At 34.7% G+C, this 19,624-nt stretch overlaps 3 protein-coding genes across 9 annotated transcripts; 2 read left to right on the top strand and 1 right to left on the bottom strand.

The window, feature by feature from the left end:
- The first annotated feature begins 1,665 nt into the window (after positions 1-1,665).
- LOC105176497 (alanine--glyoxylate aminotransferase 2 homolog 1, mitochondrial) lies at positions 1,666-5,793 on the top strand. Its single transcript, XM_011099316.3, has 9 exons — positions 1,666-1,989; positions 2,720-2,950; positions 3,349-3,519; positions 3,957-4,100; positions 4,311-4,490; positions 4,639-4,864; positions 4,984-5,097; positions 5,213-5,299; positions 5,556-5,793. Exons 1-9 carry the CDS (start codon positions 1,756-1,758, stop codon positions 5,597-5,599), a joined length of 1,431 nt encoding a protein of 476 aa, XP_011097618.1. The 5' UTR covers positions 1,666-1,755; the 3' UTR covers positions 5,600-5,793.
- A 460-nt stretch (positions 5,794-6,253) lies between these two features.
- LOC105176496 (TGACG-sequence-specific DNA-binding protein TGA-1A) lies at positions 6,254-10,658 on the bottom strand. 4 transcript variants are annotated; one of them, XM_011099313.3, is made up of 8 exons: positions 10,103-10,658; positions 8,734-8,889; positions 8,502-8,636; positions 8,309-8,386; positions 8,106-8,169; positions 7,627-7,898; positions 7,086-7,313; positions 6,254-6,768 (listed from the first exon to the last, which is right to left on the bottom strand). In XM_011099313.3, the coding sequence occupies exons 1-8, from the start codon at positions 10,121-10,123 to the stop codon at positions 6,616-6,618; spliced, it is 1,107 nt and encodes a 368-aa protein (XP_011097615.1). In that variant the 5' UTR covers positions 10,124-10,658; the 3' UTR covers positions 6,254-6,615. The 4 variants fall into 4 exon arrangements, with proteins under 4 accessions (XP_011097615.1, XP_020554278.1, XP_011097617.1 ...); XM_020698619.2 differs by having other exon boundaries at positions 10,114-10,658; XM_011099315.3 differs by having other exon boundaries at positions 10,233-10,656.
- A 6,713-nt stretch (positions 10,659-17,371) lies between these two features.
- On the top strand, positions 17,372-19,620 carry LOC105176495 (uncharacterized). Of its 4 annotated transcripts, none has more exons than XM_088877065.1 (3): positions 17,372-17,703; positions 18,049-18,221; positions 19,020-19,620. In XM_088877065.1, exons 2-3 carry the CDS (start codon positions 18,087-18,089, stop codon positions 19,422-19,424), a joined length of 540 nt encoding a protein of 179 aa, XP_088733191.1. In that variant the 5' UTR covers positions 17,372-17,703; positions 18,049-18,086; the 3' UTR covers positions 19,425-19,620. The 4 variants fall into 4 exon arrangements, with proteins under 4 accessions (XP_088733191.1, XP_088733194.1, XP_088733193.1 ...); XM_088877068.1 differs by having other exon boundaries at positions 17,394-17,703; positions 18,074-18,221; XM_088877067.1 differs by having other exon boundaries at positions 17,394-17,703; positions 18,017-18,221.
- The last annotated feature ends 4 nt before the right edge of the window (positions 19,621-19,624 follow it).

Genomic DNA, 19,624 nt, shown 5'->3' with positions numbered 1-19,624 from the left:
TTTATTTTGACTTTCTTTTTAAAATTTTCTAATCTATAGATAAAATAAATATGGTAAAACCAATTATAAAGATAAATAAAGCAAATATGATAAAACCAACATTTTGTGTCACATATATGTGACAGGTATTGCATTAAACACAAAATAAGTTATTGACAATGGTTTGTTAATATTATACAGAAAAACTATTGCTTAAATCATTTTTGAGGTTTTTTCTCTCTTGAATCTTGAAGAAAAATGGAGAAATTTGGAGCATTGGACTAAAGTTTGAAAATACCACAAAATGAGAAGAAAATAGCTATTTTTTTCCTCTTCAAATAAAACTTTCTGTTAACTTGAACCATTTTATTAATGGAAGGACTAAAAGTACTAAGAAAATAATAGTTTAAGAAGCAAAACTGCAAACTCAAATTATTTGAGGACTCAAACTGCATAAGTGGCTTTATTTGAGTATCAAAACTGCAACTTTAAATTATTTGAGGATCAAAACTGTATAAATTACATATTTGAGAACCAAAATTATGTTTATCCCTATCCTAAAATTAATTTTCAGTCAATAATCCAATATTTATATGTAAGGACGGAATAGTCCAACATTTTGCACATCATAAGTGGTTGATACTTATATTATACATCAATTATATAATAAGTATATTATATTTATCTAATAATCTATTTTGATTCGATAAAATTGGTTCGAATTAGAAATTTTTATTTCACGGCAATGTATTATATCAGGATATCTACAGTTTTGGTCCTTATATGTTGCCTAATTTATTTTTAATTTCTAAACATATTAAAATTCTATTTTAGTCCTTTAAATTTTAAAATATTAACAATTTCAGACCTTAGGCCTAATTAATAACCATTTGGCCCTTTCAAAAAAAATATATAGGCCAACTATATTTTTCCTATACTCATGATCAGGTCCAACAAGCTTTCGACAATAAAATTAAGCCTTCATAAATTTATACATACCTTTTTTTTACTGCTTTTTTTCAGAGTATTCCAAGTTTTCGATTTTACGGACTTTCTCCGACCACACTACCTGAGAATACCGAGAACTTGGAATACCCGGAAACAAGGAGGTCAAATAAATGTATGAATTTATGGATGCTGAATTTTATTTTCAAAACCATGTTGGGACTGATCATGAGCATAGAGAAAAAATAGTTGAACTCCATGTTTTCTTTGAAAGGACAAATTAATTCATTAATTAGGTATAAAAACCAAAATTGTTAATATTTTATAAGTTAAAGAACTAAAATAAAATTTAATATATTTAGAAAATAAAAATAAATTAGTGGCAATATATCACAACCAAAACTATAATTATATCAATATGCTACCACTTCTGATCAACAAAGCAATTACATGAGACGAGCATCCAGACATATTTTGGCCACAAATATCTTTAAAATCAATTAATTAGAATATAATTTATTTATTTTATACAATATATTGAGTAATCAAAAGTACAAAAAAAAGATTATTTACATATTTATTTTATTATTATTATATATATATAATTGGAAGAAAATAAAATAATGTGAACATGATTTAAAAAATCATATCCAACACAGGTTGGTGGAATCTTCTTACTTCTGCTGACTGTGCTAATGCCTATGACAGATCATCTGATAAGCTTCCAACCAACGCCCCCCCCCCCCCCCCGGCGGGCTCCATTGCATATACACAATCACAAACTGTGTATACAAGTGTGTGATTTTCTTGATTTTGTGAATATAGGTTTTCATGAGGAATCTTGTGAGTGGAAGTTTGGTGGGCGCATTGATCAAAAGCCATACAAGGCGGTGGCTTTGCAGTGGGAATGTGGGGTTGCAGCGCGGTTTCTCCGTCACGTCTCCGCCGGAGCTGCCGGCGTTCGACTACGAGCCGAAGCCGTATAAGGGCCCTTTAGCAGATGAGGTTCTGGTGAAGCGGAAGAGATTTTTAGGGCCCTCTCTGTTTTATTACTACCAAAAGCCCGTAAGCCCGTATTCCATATGTGTGTGTGTGTTTTCTAATATAACTTGGATGGTGTTATAGATATGGCCTGTGTGCACTGCGGATGTATTGTTTTCTTTTCGATTTCTTTCTTTTTCTTTTTCTTTTTCTTTCTTTTTTTTGGTGATTCTGCCAACTTTTGAGGTTCTGCGGATGGGAAATAATTGGGGGTTTGACATGCATAAATGTTCTTCATCAGTACAATTTCTCCTTTGCTTTTTCTATCTGTGGAAAAATGAAGGGTTTTAGCATTTCTTTTAAATAGAAATGGGATTTCTGTTGGGAATTCACTGAGCCCATTTGGCAATATGGTAGTGACTGTTATGTGGAGCTGAATTTGAGTACCCTTATTCCGTTTGAGGTTGTTCTCTTTTTCTGCTTGATTTAAGAATGTCAAATTCATTCTCTTTTCTGTAATAGCAGCTGTTTGTTATGCACACAGAAGAATTTAGCATAAAATCCGTGTTGCCTCTAATGGTAGTTCTTGTCTCAACTACGTAGTATTGTTTCAGAATTCTTTCTGTAATTACTCGAAGTAGAATGTATTTGTTCAGCACCCTGGGCTGATTTTACGACCATGCTCACAGCTGATGATCAAGAATTGACATAGGAATTTCTGCCAAGTGATTTGTTTGCTTTCGTTGGATTTTGCAAGATTTTGGAGTAGTCCCATTGCTACTAATATGTGTTTTCAAATTTCCTGTTTGAGCAGCTCAATATAGTTGAAGGCAAAATGCAGTATTTGTTTGACGAGAATGGGAGGCGTTATCTTGATGCATTTGCAGGAATTGTGACGGTTTCTTGCGGTCACTGCCATCCTGAAATCTTGAATGCCATAATCGAACAAAGCAAGCTTCTTCAACATGCAACGACCATATACCTGCACCATGCAATAGCCGATTTTGCTGAGGCTCTAGCATCTAAAATGCCTGGAAACCTCAAGGTTATCACACCAATCCATCTTTTTCCGTAACACTGCAAAATGTGACATTTTTAAGGTTTTAATTGCAGTGATCTTAGAGTTACATGTAATTAATGACTGAACCCTGCGTTATCTTGAGATTTCCAAAACCTTTCTCCAGATTAAAATGTGCATGGGCACATTCCACAAAAGGGGAAAAGAAAATGTTCAATCCCTGCAATTCATTTAATGTTAAGAAATGGTTGGTCACCAGTTTACTGCTTTTTGTGGTTTTTCTTTTTTTGTTAATCTTTTGTGTTTTTCATGAATCAGTTGTCTCTTTACTCATCTATCATTCTAAAATTTCTTGTTATTATGGCTTACACGCTCCACCAGCATATTTATGAATATTTTTGGTTTAATTCTTCTCCGAATTGCAGGTTGTGTATTTTGTAAATTCAGGGACGGAAGCCAATGAGCTAGCTATGCTGATGGCACGACTCTACAGTGGCAACCTTGGAATGATTGCCTTGAGAAATGCTTATCATGGTGGAAGTTCTAATACGATAGGACTGACCGCTCTTAACACCTGGAAGTACCCAATTCCTCAGGTTTATCTTTGGATCCACTTAACTGAGCTCTGTCCCTTCAGAAACAATTTAATTTATTATTTTTTCTACATTACTATTACAACTGGAGGTTCTCATGTGTACATAGGTCAATCATGTGTCTGCATCCGGTAAATCGATATCTTGTAGTGTCAGTCGAATGTTGAAGTTTGATTGTTTAACTCAAAATGCTTGAAATTCAAAATCAGGCCCCAAATTGATAACTACAGCAATTTATGTGCAAACTTAAGGACTTTGGCTCTCCAAATATCTACATCTTTTTCCATTTCCTCCCAACAGGAAAAGTGACAAAGTATTAACTCAGCTTACACCCTTTTTTGCTTCAGTTTCTATCTATTTTACCCAGGCGTGATACATCCATTAATTGTCTGGGTTTGGAAAAGAAGTTGTTCTCATTTCTCTGATACGAAACTCTGCAGGGTGAGATTCATCATGTTCTAAACCCAAACCCTTATCGAGGAGTGTTCGGCTCTGATGCCAATCGTTACGCCCAAGACGTACAGGATCACATTGATCATGGCACTTCAGGAAAAGTCGCGGGGTTTATAGCTGAGACAATTCAGGTTTGTCTCAATTAACTTTGTTTCCATGTTAAACAGGGTATGTCCTGAATCTTTAGGAATATTTGCACTGACACCTCCTAAGATCTAGGCATATTACCAAAAACGTTCTGAAAATTGAAGTACACCCCCTACAGTCATATTTTGCATTACAAATTCTCTTTGAGAATTGATGGTTCAGGGCTGGACTTATTAGTTCTTTGATGACCATAGGGAGTTGGTGGAGCCGTTGAATTAGCCCCTGGATACTTGAAACTGGTTTATGACATTGTTCATAAAGCTGGTGGTGTGTGCATTGCTGATGAGGTGCAAACCGGCTTTGGTCGTACCGGGAGCCACTATTGGGGTTTCGAGACACAGGGAGTCATTCCCGATATAGTTACCATGGCTAAGGTGCCTGCCGCAACTCCTCTTCTCCTTTCAGTTATCTCCAAGCTCTATCTTTAGGTTCATCCTGTTTAACTAGAAGGCATTTAGTTTGTGTATCTGTCTTTCTCATGGCACAATTAATTTGCCTGACTGCCAAAGTTTCAAAACTCAGGGGATAGGCAACGGTTTGCCGCTTGGGGCTGTTGTGACGACTCCTGAAATAGCAAGCGTGTTGGCTCAGAAAATACAATTTAACACCTTTGGAGGGAACCCCGTATGCTCAGCCGGAGGTCTTGCCGTGCTTAAAGTTCTTGATAAGGAGCAACGTCAAAAGCATTGTGCTGACATCGGCTCTCACATGATGGGTCGTCTAAGAGATCTTCAGCAAAAACACGACAGTAAGTTCCCTTTACCGCCCCCCTTCACAAGATATCCTATATGTTGCAGTATTGATGATGCTCTTTGTGTGGATATTTTGAGCGGTGGATATTGATCAGAAGTCTTCTCATTTTGCTAGTAATCGGTGACATGAGAGGCAGAGGCTTAATGGTTGGGATAGAACTTGTGACTGACAGGAAAGAAAAGACGCCCGCCAAGGCAGAAACTGCAGTATTGTTTGAAAGCCTTAGAGGTTAGTTGAGCCTCCTAAAACCCCAATAAAGTGTAAACAAATATGACTTTGCTAACTTCTTACTTGATTATTTTTGCTATAACATGTTAACCAAGCAAGATTTTCATGATTGTAGAACTTGGTGTTCTGGTCGGGAAAGGCGGACTTCATGGGAATGTCTTCAGAATAAAACCCCCTATGTGCTTTTCTAGAGATGATGCAGGTACCCTTCATGGCTCTTTCTTTACAGCAATGGCATAAAAGAATTCAGAAAATTCAATCCAACCTTTGGTCCCACCCCACCAATGGTTACTTTGCTAAAACTGTATGTCAAACATTCGACAAGTGTAATGCAATAACCATATAATTTGGTTGTACTGACTGAACTGATTCAACTAAAAACATTCCACAGAAATCCTTCTCATTTGCATACTATAGGTAAGTCGTAATAAAGTTTTCAATTGTTTCGGTTCGTGCAGATTTCCTGGTCGATGCACTGGACTATGCCATATCAAAGTTGTGACAAATTCATCCCGAAATGTCTAAATGTCGAACCACTAGAAGATCAACTAAACCTCTGTAAGAGGAATGCTTTTAAACTCTCTTGCCCAACTTCAGTTCCATCTTAGTCTTCTCCTCTGTGGTGGATAAGATTGGAAAATGTGTGTACGACTGAATACAGTTGAATTTTCTTGAAGTCTATGTTTCTTTGGTGTATATTTGATTCTACATAAGTGCATATAAATCTCAAATGCTCCAAAATAAGATGCACTTTGGCATTTCTGTATACACTTTTGGCGTTTATTTGATTCTAAATAATTGTACATAAATTTTAAAAGTCTCAATACCATAAGAAGAATAATCAATCATACGACAATATCCAATTCTCCTAATACAGAAACGTCATAATGCTTCACTAACAAACCGTATAAAGACTTTTTCCTTTCTTTCTTGATTTTACTCACACTTTACCTCTGTTCGTAATTCCTTACATTGAGACTTTTGTCAGTGCAAGAGACTAAGCGGACGAAGAACGACACAATCCTTAAAAGTACGATGTTGCAGAATTCATTCCTTCAGAAACTTAGGATGAGTAAAAGGAATTTTGCGTATATCTTTACAAGAACAAGAAAAACTTATCCTTTATCTCACATACATACAGTTGGAGCAGCTAAGATTTCAGAAACTACAATGTAAATGGAGACTGCAAACTAAGCTGTTAGTTTTTTACATACTACAGACCCTCAGAATACAAAGAGAGACAGCCATGCCTGGAAATATACAGATTTCAGACAGACTGTAAAACTAGACGTAAAGATACCTCAGAAGAGAATGAAGTTCATAATCAGGTGATTGAAGAAAAAAAAAAAAAAAAAGGGAGGGAAAGTATCCGACATTTCCTCTTGATGATATAGACTACCTAATCATATTTACAAATTTTCAATCACAGGAAGCAGCTCAAAAATTGGCAGAAAAGCTAACATTAAGTTTGCTACATAGGTAATGAACTAAAATGACAATTCGGCTTATTTTTCGTGGCTAGGTTGATTCACGCGGATGTGAAGACCAATGTGAACTTAGATCTCGGAGACGTTGGAAATACATCCCCAAGGCAAGGAGGCCTCGAGCTGCTTGTCGAGTGGTGAGAATGCGCGAAATCTGCTGCAGGGTTTCCTGCCGAAGATGATCTGCCTGTTTTCACGATTCAGAAAGGTACATTAATTACATTGCTGTCAGGCGTAAATTTGTAATTTTGCAATGTTCTACAAGCTCCTATGTTGTATACAGCTGAAACTTGACAGTCGGTCGTAATTGTACAAATATTATATCATAGTAAAAGAAACTTGCGCTGCGACATATGAGTAATCTATCTCCACAATATGTGAAATTTGTAATGCTCTTTCAGCATTTCCAGTTTCTTACTTGTTTCCGCATAGGTTTCAGTCTAGCTTGCATTTTCCTAACAATTTTATCAGGGATGAAGAAGATAAGCAAGTGGAATCTATTACCTGACCCACAAACCTAACTAGAGCATCTAACTTCTCATAGGCAGCACCAATTTGTTGGTAGTAGTTCTCGTCGCCCAGTAGACGGGCGGCTATGGTTTCAGCAATAATTTGGTGGAGTTTCTCCATTCCCTGTGATAAGGCATCCTCCGCTTGCTGACACGACTGTCCGAGATTACATAGATCCAAACGTTGTTGTTCCGACAGTGGCTCCAGATGTGGTAAGAGAACCTGTTGAATGAACATATGTTTACGGCCATCAAAATGCCATCCTTAACAACAAACATAAGAGAGTGCATAAACTAACTTGAAAAGGCTGAACAGAAGAATATAGTCAGTGGTTACTTGACTTTCACATTAATGTGCAACTATCATTCTTCAGAAAGCAAACTCACTCTTTCAAATCATCAAGAAGAGCATATAAATACACACATATCTGCCTATAAGCATATCTTCTCCAAGAAAGTGACCCTTTCCCCCTTTTTGAATCAGGAAAAAAGCAATGAAAAGAGTAAAGCAAAGCCTGAACTGGGACGAGCATCACCTTTAGAAGTTCTGAAGGCCGAAAGCCCCCAATCCAGAAGAAAAAACGTTCAGCCGCTGTTTTCCACATGCCGGACATAAGATAGAATACATCAGACCTAGCAGCCGTTGCTTTCATAGTGAAGAGATCAAAGTAATGCCTCATTCCACTCTCAACAAACAGGCGCAGTTCCACATCTCCAATATCAGAATGCAATGCATTCTTGAGATCAGAGATTTGTCTATTTTGTTCTTCCACCCAACGTCCATACTCCATTTCAAATGTAGCAATACCTGCAAGGTGCAGAATGAATCTTATTGAGACAAGAATATTAAGAGAAGAATAAAAGAATCATACACCAAGAACCACAAAAAAAAGGTTTCTGGAAACATACATCAAATGACATATCAAGAATGAATTATATCAATGCAGTATGCTGTTCTCCACAAAAAAAGCAATATTTTAAACTAGGAGCATTGGTGGAATATTTCACAACAAACCTGGGTTTGTAGTTCCAGAGTAACCTAGCTGACTATTATCCAAAGCACCACCAACATGCAAACCCTGCAGCAGGAAGTTCTTCTTTTAGGTCCTTTTCTTTTATAAGGAAAAAAGGGGGATGAAAGTGGAAAAGTGCACCTCAAATTATCAAGAGAAAAATAAAAAAGTATGAATTAAATAACAGTTGTGATTTTTCATTTACCTGTCGGCGGGCACGGTCAAGCTCTTGCTCTAACTGAATAAGTCTCACTTTACTATTTTCCAATTGCTGAACATATGCCTGCAAAACAAATTTAGCCAAAATATTCGTAGTCCAAATTATGCACGGTCGCAATATTAAGATGTAATAACAGTTTCTCAATAAGATTTACAAATTTGGGATAGCGTTGCCATACCTTTTTCCGCAGACGACTTTTACGAGCAGCCTCACGGTTTTGTGCCAGGCGTCTTAATACCTTATCAGCTGGTTTACTTGCTTCTTGGTCATATTTATTGGATGGTCCATCAATTCCATGTGAAGTATCCTCTGACTACACATACGCAAAGAAAAAGTCAGCTAACAAGCTGGATATAACTAACTAAAAATAGTTTACATATATGCTAAATGGTAACTAAAACTAATTATACCTGGTTGTCTAATTTAGCTTCAACCTCTAGAATCATTGGTGGAGATGTGTCCAGACCTTTGAAATCTCCCCACATGGCCATTTGATGGATAGGCTCATGTATGCCCATCCGTCTAGAGGGAACAAATTGGGTAGATGCAGAATTCATTCTCGTTGACTGTTTAATGATAGAATTAAATGAGCTACTCCTTTAATTTGACAGTCGAGTAAAACAGAAGAAGATATCTACATGCTCTAACACCTATAAATGCATGAAAAACTTAAACTCACAACTCCGAGGAGAGTAAATCAAGAAATGAAAAAGAACCGACAACTTAAGTTGAGAATGAATATATTGTAAAAAGTCGAAAAGTATATTTCTATCTTTGAGTTCCCAATTAAATCATAACCACAGAAGCTTTGATTTGGTAGCCGGGGTGAAAGTAGTATTCGTACCATTAGGAGTCGGCCATTGCTTTCTAGAAGAATGTTGCTTTACACGAATGGCTTATTAGCCATATATTCTCTGCAGATTAGGTGTCTGTTCTATTTGATTACCCCATGGATATGATTTTGGTTAAAGGTATCAAACTAATGTAAATTTGAATAGACAGCTCCTGTTCCTATGTGGAAGAAACTTTTCACACAATGAAAAGGAGAAACGGCATGATAACATTGATGTAAGAGTAGATGAACAAAGACAATCTTCTGGAAGTTGTCATTGGAACTATTGTTAGTTTCAAGGCAAACAAAACTAGACTTGATTGAAAGACTTTCGCTACAGAATATGTTGGCTCTCAGCAATGAGAACTTTTCATACACATAAAACATTCAATCAAGCATTTGCATCCATAATATTTACACATAAGAGGTTAAGAGCCGCCTCCAAAAGCATCTTTAACTACTTTGGAACGACGCAGAAGGCAGAAATTAGACATAGATTCCAGATATATAAGCTGGTCTAGATCAATTAATGAACCCAAGAATCTAATTCAGAAAGTCTTAAAAGAGCATCTGATCCTCAGACTTTACCAAACTAGTCCGACTCCCACTTCCGTAAATCATTCATTTAACAGAAAATATCAAGTAAACTACCCAAAATCATTCTCGTTTAAGCTCAAAAGCGAAACAAGAAGAGCAATGCATTCATGAACACATAGTCAACGATAAGGGACCTGGAAAGGGATATCATACAAACACAGCACATAAGCAAATGCAAACGGGCTTAGCAACAACAGACTTCGTCAACAATGGAAAAATTCTTGATTTTGATTATATCATAGCTCATATTTCTCATCATCAACAGACAAAAGATCCAAATCAAGCAAGAAATCAAAGAGATCTTATCAAAAAAAGGAGCATGAAAGGGAGAACCAATCCAAGAATCTGACCAAAAAACCACCTGCCAGCATCCAAGCAATACCATAAACTGATAAACAAGTCCTTGATGTTCCCTTCAACCCAATTTTTCTTCATTATCAGAAACATTCTTGAAAATGCAAAAATCACAGAAATAGAAACCTTTAAACGAAAAGGAGAAAGAGCCCAGTTTGAGAAGAAGCTTCCCGCTCAACAGGCAGTGCTCAAAAAGAGAAGAAACTGAAAGCAAACTATACAGTTGCAAACCCCATCTTCCATGCGTAGTTTGCTGCACTTCAAGAATAAGAAAGAATAATAACAATAAGCAGAAGAATCGAATATAATTGTGAACGCAACATCTTTTTCAAAATATATTTCTTTAAAATGGGAACTAATTAAAATTATTAAAAAACAAAAGCTTATATATTAAGAACAGTTGAATATAGATTATAGTATTCGGGGGAAAGGGATGTGAAGGGATGTTATACAAATAAAAATTCAATAGTGTGTGTGTGTGTGTGTGTGTTATCGTGAGCTACAGAGTCAAAGAGGAGAGGTAGCAAAAAATATTGGTCATATTTCCACTATCAAACAAGCAACTAAACAACAGTGTTGTGGTGTGTTATGTTTGCTTTGAATATGCGCACCAGGTCACTCTCACTATGCTTTGCTCACTTCCCCCTTCACCTCATCATCCAACCAACCCACCCCCAAGAAACTCTTTTTTTTTTTTTTTTTTTTGGTTAGGATGATAATTAGCTCAAGTTAATAAAACTTGATAAAAATAAGATATATGTCGGGTTCGAGTTAGACAGTAATAAGTTGTCCCGAATATTTTAAAATAGCATGTAAAAGTTACTACCGACTACACTTAAATTTTTTAAATTTTATATTGATCGTCCATTGCAAAAAATAATGAAGAAAGAGATCGAATGAAGAATCTTGGAATATATTTCGATTTTATCTGAATGGTCATTATGAATTTGTAGAAGTTTGGAATCGCTTATTTTAATTTGATTCAATAATTTAAAACATCAAGGTACAACTCGCCATGCAGTCGTGTGGGGAGAACGGCACTACTGGCAAAAATTGTCTGGTGAGAATGTTACAGGGGCGAAGTGTGGTAGGTAGAGGTAGCAAATGAGTCGAGCCGGCTCGCGAGCTTCAAAATTAAAAGAGTTAGGAGAGGTCGGATTATTTGACAAAAATTGAATTGAGATTAAAATAACTTATTGATTTGAAATAAATATTATTTAGGATATAGATATAGACCTTAGCATGATGGTGGGCAGAAGTCAATGAATTACAACATTTACAACTGATCACTAAATAAGGTATTTTAAGGTACAAAATTTGATACTAAAAAGATATGGGCAATTATAGAAATTTCATGGTTTTGGTAGGGTCCAGCATCGAATACGCCGATGAGGAGAGTGGATAGCACGCCCGGGGAGAGAGCGTGAGATGAATATTGGTTTTTTAAATGATTGTTGTCATTTTAGCGGGAAGCGAAGTGACGGAAGCAAAGTCCATGTGCGTGTCGTCACGCTCCTTCTTACGCAAGATGGATGAAATTATCCTTTTAGTCCTTAGATAAGTCAAAAGGACTGAAATTGCCCCAACACCTCTCTCTCTCTCTCTCTCTCATTCAACCTTTCAAGTTTTACACTAAGTTTACTGTCCAATTAATATATTTAAATATTTAATTTAATTTATAATATTTTATAAAGAGTAAAAATTATTTATTATATACACACAAAAACGACGTGCCACGATAATTAGTATTAAAAAATATAAAAAAAATATTTTTGATTACCCATATATCTATTACTACATATAAAAAAAAAGTAAAAATTTGAGTAGATTAGATCAGGGATTTATGTTGTACTGATATTTCGTGATCAATATATTTAGCATTTTTATAAAAGAAAAAAGAATCGAACAGTTGAAAACATTCGAGCATATATCCACTTTGAACTAAAGAATTTAGTTTCGTCGACTTTTACTTGTATTTTATAATACGAGTGAAAAGTTAATTGAATTTTTACACTAAAAATTTTAATTAATTCTAAATTGGGAACACATTCTATCCACTAACCTAATTTTTGGCTTTCTAAATTTCCTTTATCAATAAATATATATCCAAAAAGCTGTTAGTTTCAGAGTCTTTACAATTTATATTATTTAAAACAAATAAATTAGTTAATATTATGGAAAAATGTATCTTTAAAGTTTGGGAACCTATTTTTCCAGCCTTTCAACACAATGACCCTTCAAATCCTCTTAAGGACATTTGATAGTCTCAATTCCAACATGTTGCCACAAACATGCATGTTTGCTACCTATTCCTTATATATAATATTAGAGTACTAAATTGTCCTTTTGAGGTTGCAAAAAGCTTTGTGATCATGTATTAATTCTAGTATAGGCTGGATTTATTAGGGTTTTTTTTATATGTATCTAATGTACGTATAAATATCGAATAATGATGTAAAATTGCATAAGCAACGAACCTATATGTTGATGAGAAAGTGGTTAACGGTATGGGAAAATAAGTGGAAATAATAAGAACGAAAATTAAATGTAATAAAGATTTCAACAGTATGGAAGATAGTACTCTTATGCTTACAATTGCTCGAATTTAGGTTTTATCCAGAGTATGTTGTGAACGTACACTACATTTTCAGGGTTCTTGTACTTATGTGTGAAAATGATGCATATATGCCACGTCTGTAGTAGTCGAACATACAAAAGGTATTATAAAAAGTACTTTAGCGTTCTCCTGTCAAATATTTATATCAATATTTCTATAAAATATTATAAAATTATAAACTTATCCTGAATATAAAAAGAAATAATATGCCGAAACATTAGTCGAATCCACAATTATATTATATTAATGTGATATGGTTGGCATCATTTAAAATTTTTTTTTACTCAACTAATATATAAAAAAAATGCCCATTTGTTCCCTAATTAACCAATCAAGTAGTACTAGAAATTGAGACTGGCTATTATAAGTCAAACCTAATAGGTATAGTGCACTAATTATGTTGTTCCATTCTTGTCAATGTTGGGATGGTAATTCATCAAATGTTCACAAAGAATCATGAAACAAAAAGGTGGAACATTTTGGTAAAAAGAAGAGGAGCAAAAAATGGAAACAAGAATAACAAACTTTATTGAGATTTTCACTCATTTAAATAAAAAGGGGTTTTTTGCTAAGGTGTAGCCTTATAGGTAGGGTCTGCATAATCTTTTACTCTGGATCAGTACACGATAATATTATCATGATTAATTTATTAATCGACAACTCATGTGCTAGATATCTGATCACTTCGAGTTTCATTAGTGTGTAGGTATTCATCTACTTTAATAGTAATTGTTGATTTATTGTAATATATTAATATATGTTGATTATATATATTTGATATTAATAATTAGATAATTAGGGATTGGTCTTTCACCCAACCCACATATCCCAAGGTCAAGTTATTCATAATTGGATGGTGGGGGGTGGGCGGGGGGGTGTTGATAGAGGGGTTGTTTGGTTGTGGTGATGTTAGCCTAAGTCCACCAAGATGGTCCACCACTCTCTATATTCTACACACAAATTCATCCAAAGTGCTCAACATTTCCTGCAACTTGCCCTTTCCTTTTAGTATTTGGATCTCTACCCCCTTCATATATATGTTATTGGAGGATGGAATCTGCTTCAACATTATATTCGAAATAAAAAAAAGAAAGTATTTATTAGGGGTAAAATTATAATTTTATATATATTTTACAGATATCTTATTATAAATAGTTGATGATTGACCTTTTTATTATAGCATACCAAAAACAATCTTAATAGAAACCCATCTTGAACGACTAATGATCGAGGACTAACTCAATCAGAAAAGCTGAAGCCCCTTCACGGGTTCGAACCTAAACAACGTGAGATATTATTCTACTTTAGCAGTGGGTGTTAGATATAAATATTTGATAATAAAAAAATATAATCAATTTATTCAAAAAATAATAGTTCATTGTTTTTACTTTAAAAAAATAATAAAAACACAGGTTAACAAGGCTAAAAAGAGATATATACCAAAAGAATAGAAACTTGGAGAGTGGAGGAGACGCACACAAAATTCTTGTAGCTTTTTGGGATCCCTTTGAATGATATCCACACAACAACACCATATATATTTACCCCAATTGGAATATTTGATGGTGGTGTGTTTGGTAGTGTGTGTTACTGTTTTTGGACAATAATAATATTTTTATTCCTTTTGAATAAATAGTGATGTAATCATTTTCATTCCCCTCATTCTGCTTTCAAATCACTCTCATCAAATCACATCTACATATAAATTCATTCATTAGCTCACATTTTCTTTTATTTTTCCCTATTACTATATATACATACATTGATATCTATTAAAAATAAGATGAATTATAAAGACTTCCTCCAAAAAATTGACATAAATACAAAAAATTCTTTTGTCGTTTGAAAAATTATCAATACCCTTATGGCAAAAGCCATTTTAGTCATAACAAAATTGCCCACTTAATCCATAAAAAATTTAAAAATAAATGAAATTATAGTGCATAATCCACAATGACATTTTAGTCAGTTCACCACAAAAAATAGATGAAAACCTAATGGAGGCTAACAGATTGGGCTACTTGTTGGACGACCATCAAAATAATGAGGGTAATAGTAATTTTTCAAACAACAAGGTATTTATAATTATGTCAAATTTTATGAAAACTTGTCGTAATTTTGCTTTAAAACTAGCAAGCATGATCTGACACCTATTTTGTTTATTTTTTAATTTTTTTAATCTATCGATCATCAATTAGTCGAGCGCATCACTGTTTATTTGTCTCTGATTTTAGCCCTAGGGTCAAACATCGGTAGAACTAGATTTTTGCTTATTCGTAATTTTGTTGAGAATTAGCTCCGAACAGTTCGAGAGGGCATCCAAATATGGATCCTACACTTATTAGCAAAGGTATGTACTCCTAACACGTCGAAAATCTTAAATAGTTTGCTTGCATAATCCCTATACCACCCCATCCCCCACGCAAAAAAAAATAAAAAATAGAAAACCCTTTTAAAATTTTGCTTCTTTTTTAAAGAATAATAAAATAAATACACGAGTTAGAAAAGTCTCCCACTCATACGTAAGAACTCACGTATGCATGCATGCAAACAAACCAAACCTAAAATGAAAAAGGAAAAAAAACACAAATCCACAACTAAATATTGTACACACTCAATTAAAAAATGCCAAGAATCATAACACAACAACATCAACTAGTATAGAATGACACAATGGTCTATCCACTTTGCAAAAAAATATGTTATAAGTTTGAGAGATGTAAGAATAATATATAGTTTAATTAATTTAGGAGAAGGTGACTCCTCATGTGGAAAGATGCCACAATAATGTTGCCTCATTCCTCAAGTGATTTTCCTTTTCATATATATTGTGATGATGGTGGTGGGGTGTGTGTGTTTTCCTCCAAAATCCACTTAAAATTTGGAAAGTGGATTTCCCACTAAGGGTGGCTAATGAGAAGAAGATTCACTTACACATGACAAGTTCTCTTTGGGGGAATTCTTGGATTCTTTCCCATGATTTTGGATGCTACTATACAAGGTTAAGAGGGTACATGTCCTAAAGTTATCATCACTCTTTTCCTACCTACTATTTCAATTTTTATTGTAATCACAACCTATTTCTTCTATACTTTAATTGTTTTTTTCTTTATTATTGCTCCTACTAGGTATTTTTCTGATATTTACTATGTCGGAATTTTTAATCAATTTTGCACGTAGCAAAAAGAATTAAAGCTGTAAAATATTATGAAGATGATGATTTAGCGCGAGAGTACTTTGCAAAGATAGAGTGTTTAGTCCGTGAGAGTGTTGGAAAAGCATTATCATTTACCTCCTGTCGGTCGAGAGTTCAGTCCCCCAGAAACTCAAGAAGTGGTAAAAGATAGGCTACAATCGTATTATAAGGGAATAAGCTTCCACATTCCTAAGACGATGTTGAAACAGATCCAATAATGATCCTTCGGCATCCTTTGTTGTGAAGCATTGTCATTCATCCTAGTTGTTCGACTAAGGTTCAATTATGTGTAAGCGAGAATATGTCTCTGTCCAGGTGGCCGCCAAGTTAGGCTCCTGCCCTAAGTTTTCTTGGACTTCCCTCGGCCTTTTTGAACTTCTTCATTTAATAAGACCTTCCCAAAAATATGGGTCTGAGGTCTATTCTTCCTTGGGCTATGCACGATGGTTCTATTCTGGACTCTATATATTTTTGGGACATAGTATTTTCTTATTTCGATTCATCGTCATCTTTGAAACGTACTTCAAATAACCATAATTTAGGACGCCAACGTTGTTGTCTTTCTGATTGTAATTGCATCGATGGAGTCTCTCATTTAGCACTATTGATTTACGTTGGGCCTATACTTTGCGTGGTAGTGCCCAACTTTTACTATATTGGGCCTAAGCCTTTTGGGCCAGTACGCTGCCCTATGGACCAAAACTCTACTTGGTTATGAACTACAAATTTATTAACTTATAAATAAAAAGAAAACATTTCACTATTATATATGTATATGTATTCCGATAAATTATAACCAACACTTTTGAAATTTGATATAATTATGATTAATATTTATTATTATTTAAAAAATTATCAATACCCTCCGCTACTTGAATGAAGAGTTGATATTGTCAACTTTGTTCTTTCTGTATTTCTTTTAAAAAAATTAAAATTTGTATAAAAAATTGATGAAGTAAATGAAAAAAAACTAAATATTATAAAAAATAATCCATTTAATCATTAAAAAATTTAAAAAATTAAAAAACAAATAAGAAATATTCATAATTCAAAAAAGATATTTTGATCAATTTATCATAAAAAATAAATAAAACCGAACGTGGAGCAACAGAGAACACATGATTTGCACGTGCTCTGCTAAGTAACTAAGTATCGAATTTAACCATTAAATATTTATGAAATTTATGATTAGATCTAAAATTGTATATTTTGGTGATTTATGGGATTAAAATCAAAAAAATATTAAAATAATGAGATCAAAATCATAAAAAGAGTAAATTATGAAACATAAATTTTTGCATGATTTGACTAAATAGTAGATAGTAGTTTTAATTGGGTGAAAGAAATTAAAAAGAAAAAGTGATTATGACCAAAATAGTAAAAATTAAAGTTAAATTAAATAAAGAGAGAGTTGCGTTAATGACTAAACCCACATTAATCAAGGAATCACGGGCCGGTCAGCAGACAGCACTTACCCCAAAGGATATTATTTTTCCACATATCAATTTCGCTTGATCACAACGCTGCCCGGACTGCCCGAACCCCCTCTGCGGAGATTACGGTCAGCTCTTCCCAGAAACACCACACCACACCACACCACCCCACCTCTCTCTCTCACTCTCTTTTTCTGCTGTTATTATTATATTTACATCCTGCTGCCTCGGTAGTCCCCTCTGCTTGATCCGACGGCCCAGAATGAAAGTTGCCTCCCATCTCTGTTTCTCCGCCTTTTAGCTCAAGAACACACAGATCTGCTTCGATTCAGCCTCAGATCTGCGCTTCTGGTAGGTTTTTCCTCTCTTTTTTTCCGTAAAACTGTATTTTTGTCTGGTTGGAGTGATGTTTTTGCCTCCATCTGCTGGATTTCTCCGATTTCGGTAGATATCTGTTTTATACTTGGGGAGTTTCTGCTGGCTTCGCAATCGATCTGGATTCGAGCTGTTTTTTGCTGAATTTTTCTCTGGTACAAAATTTGTTTGTTTCTGGATTTTCGGTGGGTTTTTTTTCTCCAGGAAAAATCGATTTTTGTCTTAAATTTCCCCCTTTGATTTTCTGTTCACGGATTTTTCATATATTTTATTTTGTTAATTTATGTAGTTTCTCTTAAATCTTGGCTTGGCTTGGCTTAGTCTGGATATATAGGTGGTTTTGCAGTTGCCATCAAGGAATGGAGAATAACTGCGGTTCAGTTAACTTAACTACGATTAAGCAGAGGCTGCTAATGTGCGCCGGCGCCGAAGCGGCTCTGGCAGCTTTGCTAGTCTCAGCTCTGGTCAAAGCTCAACTCGCAGTCCTCAATCAGGTAACATAAATTAACCTTACTTTCCCTTTCTTTTATTTAAGTTTTTTTTAAAAAAAAAAACAAAATTTGCTGATTATTGAAAAAATAAAAAAGATTCGTTTAATTTTCTTAAAATAAAATAGAATTTTTTGCTTCGCATGAAACAATGTAATTTTATGATTAGTTAACATTTTTTGTTCTCACATAAGTGGAAAACGTAATTAAAAAAAAAGAACATCTTGTTGGATTGGACGTAGATTATCAGATGATAATGAAAAATATGAAATCTTTATACGAGTATTTCTCTTGAAAATAGGACTTGTAAATTGTCCTTTTTCATGGTTTTTAAGGGTAAATTACAAAAGCACCCATAATTTGTCATAATTATAAATGTTTCTCATTATTTAAAAAATTATAAATATTTTCTTGAATTTAACGAGTGTCTAATTTATACTTCCTCTACAATAAACTATCACAAGAAATATTTTTAATTATGACAAATCTTTGAAAGAACCCGTAGTAGTTAAACTTATTTTAAATTATACTGTACTTTCCTAAGATGACCAGCCATAAAAGATGTCACGGGCCTTATTAACAATCCTATAGATCCTTTTTGTGTTTTGATCAAGAATTTACAGATTAAAATTCAACTAGATTAGTACTAGTCTTTAGCTATTTTTCCTACGTTGGAATTTTAAACCCAGACACAACCCCGGTTTTCCAATGATCTCTCTAATCGTGTAAGAGACTGTTCGCTATTACACCTAATCGAACTGTAAGTCATTTTGATCATGTGAGAGATTTTTGTTTTGAACTTAGGAATACATAAAACTACTCACAAACCAACCTAAGTTAAGAGGAGACCACCACACATCTTGTCCCCGCGAGGCAGTGGATGCTGAGGATGATGCCAACGAGGATGACGATGAGGAGGACGAAGAGGATGATGATGATAAGGATCACCACAACAGTGATAACAAAAATGGTCCCAATAGAGATGTTGAAGAAAATGGCGGAGATGAAGATGACGAAGAAGAGGATGGTGAGGACCCAAACGAGGATGAAGATGACGATGACGAAGAAGATGATGAGGAAGACGAGGAAGATGGTGGAGGCGAAGAAGGTGATGAGGAAGATGATGGTGGAGAAGAAGAGGACGAGGAAGAAGAAGACGAAGAGGACGAGGAGGAGGCCCTCCAACCTCCCAAGAAGAGGAAGAAGTGAATCTAGATGACATGTACACCTCCTCCGGGTCTTGCTTTATGACTGAATTTGTCTAACATTAATACCTTTTTACTATGAGTTGTCGAGGAGGAGGTTGTTTAGGATTAATGTTGTTTTACTGTTGCGTTGTCGTTCGTTAGTGCTGTAGAACCCACGTCTGCCTGCGGCAATGTCAAGAGATGATATAACTCAGCAACTAT

This window comes from Sesamum indicum, linkage group LG13 (assembly GCF_026168435.1).
Source record: "Sesamum indicum cultivar Baizhima isolate 11 linkage group LG13, ASM2616843v1, whole genome shotgun sequence".
In the NCBI taxonomy this organism is placed as follows: domain Eukaryota; kingdom Viridiplantae; phylum Streptophyta; class Magnoliopsida; order Lamiales; family Pedaliaceae; genus Sesamum; species Sesamum indicum.
The sequence above is the reverse complement of the archived record's forward strand: the minus strand, read 5'-3'. Positions and strand labels throughout refer to the sequence as shown.

Coding starts and splice junctions, on each gene's coding strand:
- LOC105176495 (XM_088877065.1), top strand. CDS start 18,087: ATGGAGAATAACTGCGGTTCAGTTAACTTAACTACGATTAAGCAGAGG. Junction 18,222..19,019: donor AACTCGCAGTCCTCAATCAG/GTAACATAAATT, acceptor TTTTGAACTTAG/GAATACATAAAACTACTCAC.
- LOC105176496 (XM_020698619.2), bottom strand. CDS start 10,137: ATGGTATTGCTTGGATGCTGGCAG. Junction 8,170..8,308: donor TTGACCGTGCCCGCCGACAG/GTAAATGAAAAA, acceptor TTCCTGCTGCAG/GGTTTGCATGTTGGTGGTGC. Junction 6,769..7,085: donor TAGTTAGGTTTGTGGGTCAG/GTAATAGATTCC, acceptor TCGTGAAAACAG/GCAGATCATCTTCGGCAGGA.
- LOC105176497 (XM_011099316.3), top strand. CDS start 1,756: ATGAGGAATCTTGTGAGTGGAAGTTTGGTGGGCGCATTGATCAAAAGC. Junction 1,990..2,719: donor TTTATTACTACCAAAAGCCC/GTAAGCCCGTAT, acceptor CTGTTTGAGCAG/CTCAATATAGTTGAAGGCAA. Junction 5,300..5,555: donor CTTTTCTAGAGATGATGCAG/GTACCCTTCATG, acceptor CGGTTCGTGCAG/ATTTCCTGGTCGATGCACTG.